The 13,536-nt window shown below is 41.0% G+C and overlaps 1 protein-coding gene across 3 annotated transcripts in view; it reads left to right on the forward strand.

The window, feature by feature from the left end:
- Positions 1-13,536, forward strand: part of LOC122549071 (nucleolar protein 4-like) — a 349,310-nt gene that overhangs the window by 191,654 nt on the left and 144,120 nt on the right. For all 3 annotated transcript variants that reach the window (XM_043688281.2, XM_043688280.2, XM_043688282.2), the window contains exon 6: positions 6,689-6,993. In XM_043688281.2, the coding sequence (XP_043544216.1) occupies positions 6,689-6,993 (305 nt within the window). The remainder of the gene's footprint in view (positions 1-6,688; positions 6,994-13,536) is intronic.

Consider the following 13,536-nt stretch of genomic DNA (forward strand, 5'->3'; position numbering starts at 1 on the left):
TTTCCACGAGGCTCGCCACCATAGGTAAGTCCCCCGGGGTGGCTGCGGGCGCCTCTGCTGCAGCTGGGGAGGGTGGGGGAGGGGTTCCTGCCTGCTGAGAACTGCGGGCTCATTTCCCTTTTGTCATTTTTACAGGAGATTAAATTGTTTAAATTCAGTACTGAGCAACTAATTACATTAAGTAAAAACTATTCTAAATGACTTGGTGAGTGTGGTGGAGGCGGGTGGCCCACTTTTGCCCAAGTCTTGGGAGGAGCACTATAGACTCAGACTTGCTGGATCGCCACCATCTTGGATCCCCCTCCTACTGCCTTTATACTCTTCTAAGGATTCACTCGATCTCTGCTGAATATACCTGACATGTGCTTCCTTTTTCTTAACCAAACCCTCAATTTCTCTCGTCATCCAGCATTCCCCACACCTACCAGCCTTTCCTTCACTCTCACAGGAATATAATGTCTCTAGTCACTTGTTATCTCATTTCTGAAGGTTTCCCATTTTCTCGCCTTTACCTGCAAACATCTGCCCCCAGTCAGCTTTTGAAAGTTCTTGCCTAATACTATCAAAATTAACCTTCTTCCAATTCAGACCTTCAGCTTTTAGATCTGGTCTATCCTTTTCTATCACTATTTTAAAACGAATACAATAATGGTTGCTGGTCTCAAAGTGCTCCCCCACTGACACCTCAGTCACCTGCCCTGCCTTATTTCACAAGAGTAGGTCAAGTTTTGCACCTTCTCTGGTAGGTATGTCCACATACTGAATCAGAAAATGTTCTTGTACAGACTGAACAAGTTCCTCATCATGTAAACCCTTTTCTTGATTACTCGATATTGTTTAGTGTATCAAAAGCACATTTACTTTGCCTCGAAAATTAAATGGGCTAGATTTTAAATTCTTCATCAGTGCTTTTGTTGTGAAAGCCCAAAATAAATTTTAAGTTGCTTACAAAAGCAAGACCAGTATCCTACTTCTGTTATTGAGTATTTTGGATCATGAGTTAGTTTGTCACACTTTCATTTTTGAGTCAGAAAATAACAAAATAACAAAACAAAATATGTCCTCGGCTGAGTGGGAGGGGGGAGTTGAAACATTGGGCCACGGTGCAGTGGGGTTGATTGGTGTAGGTGTCCCAGAGATGTTCGCTAAAGCACTCTGCGAGTAGGCGTCCAGGCTCTCCAATGTAGAGGAGACCACATCGGGAGCAACGGATACAATAAATGACATTGGTGGATGTGCAGGTGATGGATGTGGAAGGCTCCTTTGGGGCCTTGGATGGAGGTGAAGGAGGAGGTGTGGGTGCAAGTTTTGCAATTCTTGCGGTGGCAGGGGTGGGTGCCAGGACAGGAGGGTGGGTTGTAGGGTGGCGTGGACCTGACCAGGGAGGGAATGGTCTTTGCAGAAAGCTGATAGGGGTGGGGAGGGAAATATATCTCTGGTGGTGAGGTCTGTTTGGAGGTGGCGGAAATGTCTGCGGATGATACGGTTTATGCGAATGTTGGTAGGGTGGAAAATGAGGACCAGGGGATTCTGTTCTTGTTACAGTTGGAGGGGGTGGGGTTTGAGAACGGAGATGTGGGATGTGGATGAGATAAGTCGGAGGGCATCTTCAACCATGTGGGAAGGGAAATTGCAGTCTCTAAAGAAGGAGGCCATCTGGTGTGTGTTGAACTGGTCCTCCTGGGAGCAGATACAGCGGAGGCAGAGGAATTGAGAATAAGGGATGGCATTTTTGCTGGAGGTAAGGTGGGAAGAGGTGTAATCCAGGTAGCTGTGGGAGTCGGATTTGTAAAAAATGTCAGTGTCAAGTCGGTCGTCGTTAATGGAGATGGAGGGAGGTGTCAGAGATAATCCAGATGAATGGACCACCGAACGGACCCCACCACCAGAGATATATTTCCCTCCCCACCCCTATCAGCTTTCTACAAAGACCGTTCCCTCCATGACTACCTGGTCAGGTCCACACCCCCCACAACCCACCCTCCCATCCTGGCACCCTACCCTACCACAGCAGGAATTGCAAAACTTGCACCCACACCACCTCCTCCACCTCCATCCAAGGCCCCAAAGAAGCCTTCCACATCCATCAGAGTTTCACCTGCACATCCACCAATGTCATTTATTGTATCCGTTGCTCCCGATGTGTCTCGCAGAGTGCTTTAGGGAATATCTCCGGGACACCCACACCAGTCAACCCCACTGCACTGTGGCCCAATGTTTCAACTCCCCCCTCCCACTCAGCCAAGGACATACAGGTCCTGGGCCTACTCCACTGCCGCTCCCTCACCACCCAACGCCTGGAGGAAGAACGCTTCATCTTCCACCTCGGAACACTTCAACCCCAGGGCATCAATGTGGACTTCACCAGTTTCCTCATTTCCCCTCCCCCCCACCTTACCTCAATTCCAACCTTCCAGCTCAGCATTGTCCTCATGACCTGTCCTATCTACCAATCTCCCTTCCCTCCTATCCGCTCCACCACCCCCCCTGACCTATCACCTTCCCCCCACACCCCACCGCCCCACATATCTGTCCACCCTGGAGGCTCCCTGCCTCCATTCCTGATGAAGGGCTTTTGCCCAAAACGTCGATTTTCCTGCTCCTTGGATGCTGCCTGACCTGCTTTTCCAGCACCACTCTAATCTAAACATTGGTTTCCATCATCTCCAGTCTTCACTTCTGCCTAACTTATCTACTTTACTCTAATTGGTTTGTCAAATACTCTGTCCCTCATGATTGAGACTGTTACAAAATTTTTCCATTATTAGCACCTTGCTTATCTTATTTTTGGATTTTTAAAATTACCGATGCAAAATTTAGGTTTAAATGACCTGTTGCATGTTATTAATTCCCCCCATTGAATTCTCCAAGAGTCTTGCACTTTTTTTTTAGTTTCTCTTTTTAGAAATCAGTAGGAGGACTTGCTGTTTGTTTTTATATTTCTTGCTAATTTACTTTCACCAATTCTCTCCCTCTGTATTACATTTTCGATTACCTGCTGCTGGTTCCAAAAGAATACCCAATATTTTGGCCTGTCACTAGATTTTGCCATTTTGTATGCATTTTTGTTTTGTATGCTAACTGACTGCCCTTGCTAATGCTGTGTGGTTCATCTTTCTTAAGTAGTCCTTATTTTTGACTGGAATAATTTTTTACTGAGCATAATATCTGCTTAAATATCTGCTACTGCTCCTCCATTGACATCCCACTTTTTCTGTTCTCCCAGCTCACTTGAGACAACTCTTTCTTGATACCTCAGTAACTGCCCTTATTTAAGTTGTGGACATTGATTTGAGACCTGAGTTGCTCTGCCTCAAACTGAATTTGGAATTCTACCGTGCTGTCATCACTGCCCTCTAGACAATCCATAACAATGATATTTCTTATTAATCCTACCTCATTACACATTAGTGGATTTAAAATTGCCTGTTCTAGGGTAGGTTGTGCAACATACTTCTGTAAGGAGCAATCTCTGATGCACTCAAGAAATTCATTGTCTACGTTGCCTTTACCTATCTGATTTGTCTGGTCAATATGAGATTAACAATAATCCATTACAATCGTAGTGCTGTTCTTACACGCCTCCATTACTTGTGGATTAATACTTTCTCCTACAGTGCAACACCTTTTTGAAAGCTATAAATGACTCCCACTCATGACTTCTTTCCCTTGCCATTCCTTATTTACACCCAATCTGATTCTATATCATGATCTGTTGCAACTATACACACCACCTCCATTCTGATTCCTTTATTAATAAAGCTATAACACCTCCTTGTGCCATCAACTTGTCTATCTTGTTTCAAATGCTGCATGCATTCAGTTAAAGAACCTTAAGGTCTGACTTTTTAACCATTATTAATCTGTCGGTTCTAATTTCTTCTGCAACCTTCAGGGTACATTTTCTGACTCTTCCTGTCACATGTTGATGATTGTTCATCTCTTCACTACACATCCATGCTGTCGTTTCTTTTTGATTTTTTTTAACTTCCTTTGAATTGAATATGGCTCCCCCCCCCACCTCCACTAATTACCTCAAAACTGTCCCTATAATCCTTGTTGTATGATCATCCAGGACAGTGGTCTCAGTATAGTTCTAATTAAGCCCATCTCAATAGAACAGCTCTTTCTTTTCTCAACACTGATGTTAGTGCCCCATGATTTGGACCTTATTTGTCCCACACCACTCTTTGAGCCACGCTTTTACCTCTCCAATGTTATTCACCCTTAGCCAATTTTCAGAAGACTGTAATTTCAAATTTTACACCAGGATACAGAAATTAAGGCTGGCACTCCAGTGCAGTACAAGGAGTGAGGCACGAAACTGAGGCCCTACTTGCCTCCAGATGGATAAAAACTATCCTGTGGCACACTTTTGAAGAACAGAGGAGTTATCCATACATCCTGGCCAATGTTTATCCATCAATTAATATCACAAAAAACAGATTATCTTATAATTTTTATGCTTGCAATGTAGAAATATTCACCTGCGTTTCCTGCAGTACAATGTAAACTATACTTGAAAAGTACTCAATTGGCTGTACAATGTTTTGGGATAATGCTTCCTTTACAAGGACATTTGGACAATGCACAGTGTTGCTAAATGTTGAAAAAATGTAAAAAAATTGGAATGAAAGGTATTAAATTTAGGAGCACCTCTCCTTCCATAGAATTCCAAGCTTCTCCTTTGTGAACATGTTCCCTCTACTCATCACCTTTCTGTTAATGTGAGGGGCCAGGATTATGAAATTGGAAATAAATCACACAGGTTATAATCCAAAAGCTTTGGTCCAGATATTCCATGATACCTTCCTGTAATTTCTACAGAGGTTGTTGTAACCTCAATAGAAAAGAACATGACTGGCAGAAAGTTGAGTTTGCACAATGCAGCGGGAGTTCACCAGTCTCCCAATGAGTTAACGACAAGAGATGGGGTAGATCATTCAAGGAGATTCATGGCTACTTTTTTGCACTGAGATAAATTTAGTGCCAAATTCAAAGAAGTTGTTGCATTGAATCTAACTAGATTCAGTACAGTACCTCAGAAACTAAGATGAGCAATAATATCATAATGCGAATTATGGGACAAGTTATTTTGTAACTCTTACTTATTTTAAGCGTGTCGACCTCCATAAATAAATGGCTGAAGGGATCACACACAGCAATCTGTTGCCTTTCAAACTCTGGTACAATATTGCAAATGTGTAGAAATACACAACTGTAACATTATTACATGGAGATTGCCTACTGGTTAGTTCCTGGTTGCTGTGTAAGATATCCCTTTAGTTTAATTCCTATCGGTCTCAATGTTTGAGTTGCTATTTGTAAGGCTATTAAATTAACTAAGCTAGATCTATTAGCCTCGTGGCTTGCATGTTATTTTAGAATAATAGTGATATATATTCCGTGTTTTAATAATAATAAAAAATGTACATCAAATATCAGGAGCAGAAGCTTTGCCCCAGACTGGGGTCGTGTCCAGAGACAGGTGGGAAGAAAACATAATACAGCCAATAATGATGTCAGTTTGCTGTTACTATTCTAGTGATTGTGGAGAGGAAAGATGGTACTCATCAATCTACCTGATATATATATATATATATATATATAAAATATATACAGAGGAACCTTGATTATCTGAATGACCTGGGTGGGGAGTATTTTGTTCAGATACTCAAATGTTCAGATGATCGAATGTTTGGATATCACAGTTTAGCCAAGAATTGGGACCTTGCGATCTTGTTCGGATAATCCAAATTCAGATACTCGAGATTTTTCTGTATTGGCTTTGTTAACAAGATCTTGTGAAAAGGCATGTTGTCAGTGCATTAAGATCCAGTTTGAAGTACTCTTTTTCAGTGGAAAACCAGAGGGAGATTGGGGAATCTCCATTCAAAGCCTTGATAGATTTTTATGGCAAGCCTCATTACATCCCACTAGCTCACTACTCATCCACAAAGGTAGTGAGAGGCAGCAGGCTAAATTCAGGCAAATCAAAATTGAATGATTTTAAAGCCTCTTGTAGTGCACTGGCAGTGTGGGCCAGGAGACCTGGGTTCACGACCCACCTGCTCTAAAGGTGTATAATAAAATCTATGAACAGGTTGATTGGAAAATGTAAAGAAAGACAAATAATAGTTAAGAACTGCAAAAAGTGAATATGAAAAGAATGTTGAGGGTTTGCCACGAGCACTGAGCTAAGTCCTTTGTGTTGAGTTGGAGAGGGTGGAATATGGTGACTATTCTCAAGCAGGGACTTGGGAGGATACTAAGCAGCAGTCTTTCCTTGTGGACCTCACAGAAGCACTACATAAATAGGCATGAAACAAACATAGTAGAGGCAAAGTTGGTGAGCAATGCCCCATACCTGGGGAATGTGCACTACCAAATTGGTATATATTAACTTCCAAAAATACTGGAATGTTAACTTAGCATCTATCAATAATAGGAGGAAAATTTATTATCCATACAGAAAATGCACACTACTTTGAGTTGGAAATTTTAAAAAGCATAAATTTTTAATGTGGATAAGCTTATTGAAATTATTGACATCAATACAAAATTCTTTTCTAGCTAAGTTTCAATCCCATGATTTTTGTTTGACCAAGAGAACTTCAACTGATGTTGCAGAAAATTAACGTTTGGATCAGTTAAAACTTCCTAAAATCTAGCACTTTTGTCTTTACAGAAGATTCATCTGTGGAGTGTTTCAATGGAAATGAGAACTTGATGCTTAATTCTGGTGCTGCAGAGGCAGGTCACTGCGGGGAGATGTATGCAAGTATGGGAGACATTAATGGTAACGGCACAGCCAATTCAGACCACATTGCTGGCCAGGATGAGCAACCAATAAACCTCAGTGACAGTCCTCTTTCAGTCCAGATAACACCAGACTATGGCACAGAAAACAGCAGTAATGGAAGAAGAAATCGTATGAAATACACAGTTACTGACATTAAACTGGAACGAGATTCAAGAGATTTGGGAAGTAAGGTAAGAAATGATTAGATATTGCAACAAAGTTTAGTTTTAGAAGTTGTGATATGTTAGCGATTCTACCACATCTACAAGAAAAATCAGTCATCCAGCAGATATTCAAAAACAAGTATAACCTTAAAATTTTTCTGAGGAGAAAGGATACAGCAACGGAATTGAATTTTTTTAACATATCTGTTTTACTTTGAAGATTTGAAAAAACCTAGTTGTTTAATTTCTTTTAGGTGATGGTATTTTCATGATAACCGTTTGCATTCAGTCTGAAGAATTCAGATAGAAAATTATGGTTTGTTTCCAGATTTTTAAGACTACTTAGAGTCATAGTCATAGGGCTGTACAGCGTGGAAACAGACTCCTCAGTTCAACTTGTCCATTCCATCCAGAGATCCTAAATTAATCTAGTCCAATTTGCCAGCATTTGGCCCATATCCCTCTAAACCCATCCTAATCATATATCCATCCAGATGCCTTTTAAATGTGGTAATTGTACTAGCCTCCACAATTTCCTCTGGCAGCTCATTGCATATACACACCACCCTCTGTGTGAACATGTTGTCCCCCCTCTCACTATAAACCTATGCCCTCTAGTTTTTGACTCCCCCCATCCTGAGGAAAAGACTTTAGCTATTCACCCTATTTATGCCCACATGATTTTATAAACCTTTGTCATGTCACCCCTCAGCCTCTGACTCTCCAGGTGAAATAGCTCCAGCCTCTCCCTTTAGCTCAAACCCCCCAACCCTGACAACATCCTTGTAATTTTTTCTAAACCCTTTCAAGTTTCACAACATCCCTCCAATAGCAAGGAGATCAGAATTGAATGCAATATTCCTGCTGTCTACACCTGACATATGATTCCTTCTTTTTCTTGACCAAAACCACAATTTCTGTAGTCATCCAGCATTCTGTATACATACCAGCCTTGCCCTTCACCCTCACAGAAACATACTGTCTCTGGACTCATTATCTAATTTTTGAAGACTTCCTATTTTCCAGCCTGAGAGTATTGTTTTGCTATTTGCATGATGGTGTATTTTGTAAATGCTTCCACGACTATATCTCTATTTATTTGCACCAATAGTGGAATGTTTAGACTTGAATTGTTAGTTTCACTCAATTTTCAGCCAAAAGAACTTTTCAGGATCACTCGATACTCTATCCTTAAATTTACTGTCAATTGTGTCAGCATGTCAGCTTTCCGTATGAACATCAGAAAAGAAATGATCAGTGGAAATGCAAAGTACACTTCTTTTTTTGCATCAGAGGCAAAATTAAAAAAAAACTCCTGGCAGTTCAGTGAGTTTATAGAGTTAAATAGTTAAGTTGGACAGAGCAGGAAGGTCCCAGATATATTCGCTGTTTTGCGACTTTACTACTTTACTATTGTATTACCAGAGCATCTTTGGAGCTGGGAGTGTGGAGGTTGAGGTGGAATTGGTCAGAATTTGCTCCCTGTTACTAACCTGGTGTTTCTGCTGGAAGATGGGCTCTCGACTCTGGTTAGACATTGTCCTGGAAATTTCATTACATGCCCCCAAGCTCCTGTCATTGGTCGTTAAATGTGTCTATTCTTGTGATACACTACTTTCTTTCCCCCATCAATTTGGGAGACAATAAACTACATTTGATAATTCTTGATTGTCAGCTCAAGAAAATTTGTAATTTCCAATATTTTCATAAAAGAAATGTGTTCAAATAGTTTTTTAAAAATCTATTTGTTTAATTGACGATCCCTGAAGTGTTGACCATGAGATTTTTTTTTCATTTCTGGAAATTCAAGGGCTGCCCTGAAAAGTCTGGTAAAATATGAGTGAGAACTCAATGGGATTGAATATACCAGCCTTTCTGGTCATTTCACAATGAACAAGAAGTGAAAGCTTTCAGGCAAGGTTGAGGGAAAACAAATAACTAAGCAAAAACTAAATAGTTGCTTCGGGTAATCATTTACCATACCTAAAACTTCATTTTGAAGGAGGAATTGAAATATACCCATGACAAAGTGCAAGCTTAAGAAAATGAGACTTTGTTCTTCTGAAACCAAAGCTTCCAGTTTAAATGAAGTACAGTGAGTTCAAGAGATGCTAGATTTTATACTTACAAACTACAAAATTATTAATTTCTGTAGGATTAATGACATTTGCTAGATTTTTGCGGAGTTGTGGGAACTCTGCAGGTCTTTGAAAATGGCAGGTGAGACCCGATTGCAAGATTTTTGCCCCATTCTGGTTGCCCTCAACTTTGACTTGACTATCTGCACTTAGATAACTCCATTTGTAGTTGTAGGTATCTCTTAGCTCTCTGCCATTGACCCCTTGCCAATTCATGACACTTCCATGATCATTTGCACAATATATAGTCTGCATATATCCAACGAACCCGACAGTAGCTATGGCTGAGAAAAACCACTCCAAGTTTTTTTTTAAATAGTTGTTACTACAAGCCTGTAAAACTGTCAATGAACGGGGCCTTTAAAGTATGAATAGTGGAAATTATAAGTACTTAAATACCTCTATCTTTTGTAAATAGCATTTAGTCATTGACAAAACAGATCTAGGAGAAAGAAAATGCAAAGCTTTTATTCGAGCACTTCCTTTTTCTGATGAACACTGTTTCAACATAGGAAACCCTTATTTGAGAATGTGGGCTTTGAGCCCTTCAAAAGTAAAAATCCAATCATTGCAACTGCAAGGTACAATCTTTGTTCTATCTAAATTGGAAGGTGAAGAAAAGAAGATAAATGTTCAGATCTTCATGAAATAAGCAACTCAATTTTACATAAAGATTATAATAAATACAGAATGAATTCTTAAGGAGAATAGATAGAAGATATTTAGCTTTGTATGAAATTTGGATTTTGTAAATGTGATGATATGTAGGGAGATACAGAAAAATTATTTTTCGGAACAGCAAATTGATGGTGCTAGGACTTTCTGAAGGCTTTTGTGTCCCTTTGCTTTAAAAGAAATCTGAATATTGATATGAGGCAATATGTGAGGAAATAGGAATAAATATTGTTTGGTAAAGGTCACTTTTGGCATGTGAATGGTTGTGAGCAACTTCCTTGAAATTAAATAAATAAAGTGCAAAATTTTACAGTCCCCCACTATCAGGTTGACAGGTGGATGGTTGTAAAATTCACAAAGCGTCTTTCTTACCTTGAAACAGTCTTCAATTTTGTGAGATGGATGGGGTAAGCGGGCCTATTACTCCAAAGAAGAGGTGATGGTTGTCTTCAAGATCATGGTCAAGTGGAACTCTCAGTGACTGCTGGATATTTGTTTGAACTCTGTGTCTGCTAGATATCTGCTTGAACACTCAGTGACTGTGGGATATATGCTTGAACTCCGTGACTGCTGGATATATGTTTGAACATACAGTGACGACTGGATAAATGTTTGAACATGAAATCCATAGCTTCAGTACAGACCATCAATGCCAAAGTGAAAAGGAGAGGCAGTACTTTAACCTCACTGCATGTAGTTTGACATCTCAAGCAGAAAGGGAAGTACAGGCACGCACTCACAGGCAAAAGGAGTAAGACCATAAGACATAGGAGCAGATTTTAGGCCATTCAGCCCATCGAGTCAGCTCCGCTATTAAATAATTTCTGATAAGATTCTCAACCCAATTAGGACATAGAACATAGAACATTACAGTACAGGCCCTTCGGCCCTTGGTGTTGCGCTGGCCTGACATACTAATCTGAAGCCCATCCCACCTACACTATTCCATGTACGTCCATTTGCCTGTCCAATGACGACCTAAAGGCACTTAAACTTGGCGAATCTACTACCGATGCAGGCAAAGCATTCCATACCCTTACTACTCTCTGAGTAAAGAAACTACCTCTGACATCTGTCTTATACCTATCTCCCCTCACTTTAAAGTTGTGTCCCCTCGTATTTGCCATCCCCATACTTGGAAAAAGGCTCTCCCTGTCCACCCTATCTAACCCTCTGATTATCTTATATGTCTGTATTAAGTCACCTCTCAACCTTCTCTCTAACGAGAACAGCCTCAAGGCCCTCAGCCTTTCCTCGTAAGACATACCTTCCATACCAGGCAACATCCTAGTAAATCTCCTCTGCACCCTTTTCAAAGCTTCCACATCCTTCTTATAATGCAGTGACCAGAACTGTACACAATACTCCCAAGTGTGGCCATACCAGAGCTTTGTACAGCTGCAGCATAACCTCCTGGTTCTGGAACTCAATCCCTCTATTAATAAAGGCCAAAATACTGTATTCCTTCTTAACAACCCTGTCAATCTGGGTGGCAACTTTCTGGGATCTGTGTACATGGACACCGAGATCTCTCTGCTCATCTGCACTCCCAAGAATCCTACCATCAGCCCAGTACTTTGCATTCTGATTACTCTGGCCAAAGTGTATCATCTTACACTTGTCCACATTAAACTCCATTTGCCACCTCTCCGCCCAGCTCTGCATCCTATCTATGTCTCTCTGCAACCTACTACATCCTTCGTCACTATCCACAACTCCACCGACTTGAGTGTCGTCCACAAATTTACTAACCCACCCTTCTAAGCCCTCATCCAGGTCATTTATAAAAATGACGAACAGCAGTGGACCCAACACCGACCCTTGCGGTACGCCCCTAGTAACTGGACAGCAAGATGAACATGTTCCACCAACTACAACCCTCTGTTTTCTTTCATTCAGCAAGCCAATTACTGATTCAAACTGCTATATCTCCCACAATCCCATTCCTCCGCATTTTGTATAATAGCCTACTGTGGGGAACCTTCTCGAATGCCTTGCTGAAATCCATATATGCCACATCAACCGGTTTACTCTCATCTACCTGTTTGGTCACTTTGTCAAAAAACTCAATGAGATTCGTTAGGCACGACCTACCCTTCAAAAAACCGTGCTGACTATCCCTGATCAGATTATTCTTTTCTAGATGGTTATAAATCCTATCTCCCGCTTTCTCCCCATAACCCTTGGTCCCTTTAATACTCAAGAACCTATCTATCTCAGTTTTAAATATACTCAATGACTTAGCATCCACAGCCTTCTGTGGTAATGAATTCCATAGTTTCACCAGTCTCTGGCTGAAGAGGTTTCTCCTTATGTCCGTTCTGAAAGGTCTTCCCTTCACTCTAAGGTTGTTTCCTTGAGTCTTAATCCCTCCTAACAATGGAAACGTCTTACTGGCGTCTACTCTGTCTAGGCCATTCAGTAAGTACTGTACTCTGTATGTTTCAATTACATTTCCCTCTCATCCTTCTGAACTCCATTGATTATAGACCCAGAGTCCTCAAACATTCCTCATATGTTAGGCTTTCCATTCATGAGACCATTCTTGTGAACTGTCTCTGAACACACTCCAGGGCCAGTACATCCTTCCTGAGATATGGGGCCCAAAACTGCGCACAATACTTCAAATGTGGTCTGACCAGAGCCTTATAGAGCCTCAGAAGTACATCCCTGCTCGTCTATTTAATCCTCTCAAAATAAATGCCATCATTGCATTTGCCTTCCTAACTACTGACTCAACCTGCAAGTTTACCTTGAGAGACTTCTGAACTAGAAGTTCCAAGCCTCTTTGCACTTCAGACTTTTGAATTTTCTCCCCATTTGGAAAATAGTCCAAGCCTCTATTCTTCCTACCAAAGTGCATGACCTCACACTTTCCCACATTGTACCCCATCTGCCACTTTTTTGCCTACTCCCCTATCCTGGCCAACTCCTTCTGCAGGTTTCCTGTCTCCTTAATGATATCTGTCCCTCTACCTATCTTTGTATCATCTGTAAACTTAGCCATAAAGCCCTCAGTTCCTTCAGCTAGATTGTTAATGTATAAAGTGAAAAGTTGTGGTCCCAACACCTTGCAGAACACCACTTGTCACTGGCTGCCATCCTGAGAAGGACCCTTTTATGTCTGCTCTCTGCCAGACAGCTTCTATCCATATTAGCATCTTACCTCTAACACCATGGGTCCTTATCTTACTCAGTAGCTTCCTATGTGGCACCTTGTCAAAGGCCTTCTTGAAGTCCAGGTAGATAACATCCATTGATTCTCCTTGGTCTAACCTATTCGTTACTTCAGCTAGAAGTTTAATTCAGGACATTTCAGCAGTTCCCTGTCTCCTCAACTCCTTCTTCCAATGACCCCAGTATGTCAGGTTATTCCAGTATGGTATTCCTCCATCAGTGCATGTAGGCCCTCCATGACCATAGGACACCTGTCTAACTCATCGCAGCCAGCAGGGCAAACTAGTCAGCTTTCTGACTCTACCTCAGTTGTGAATGTTGGCTATCACATAGATGCAGCAATAAGTTAAGATAGATGACAGGATTACTTTCAACTTGTTCACACTGACTTGCTATTCCATAACTCTGAAACCTATTTCATATCCTCAGATGAAACAATAACTTACCATAAAAACTTATCCTCATCTTGAGTACTGCATTCACTGATGCTAACTGCCTGTCCCTGTCCTTGCTGTGCTTGCTCCTTTCCAAACAAGACATCTGTTACAGTCGAGGTTGGAGAAGTGCACTTTTTTCTAGT

Source organism: Chiloscyllium plagiosum, unplaced genomic scaffold, assembly GCF_037043375.1.
Source record: "Chiloscyllium plagiosum isolate Xiang-an unplaced genomic scaffold, Cpla_swu_hap1 HiC_scaffold_4, whole genome shotgun sequence".
NCBI classification, from domain to species: Eukaryota; Metazoa; Chordata; class Chondrichthyes; order Orectolobiformes; family Hemiscylliidae; genus Chiloscyllium; species Chiloscyllium plagiosum.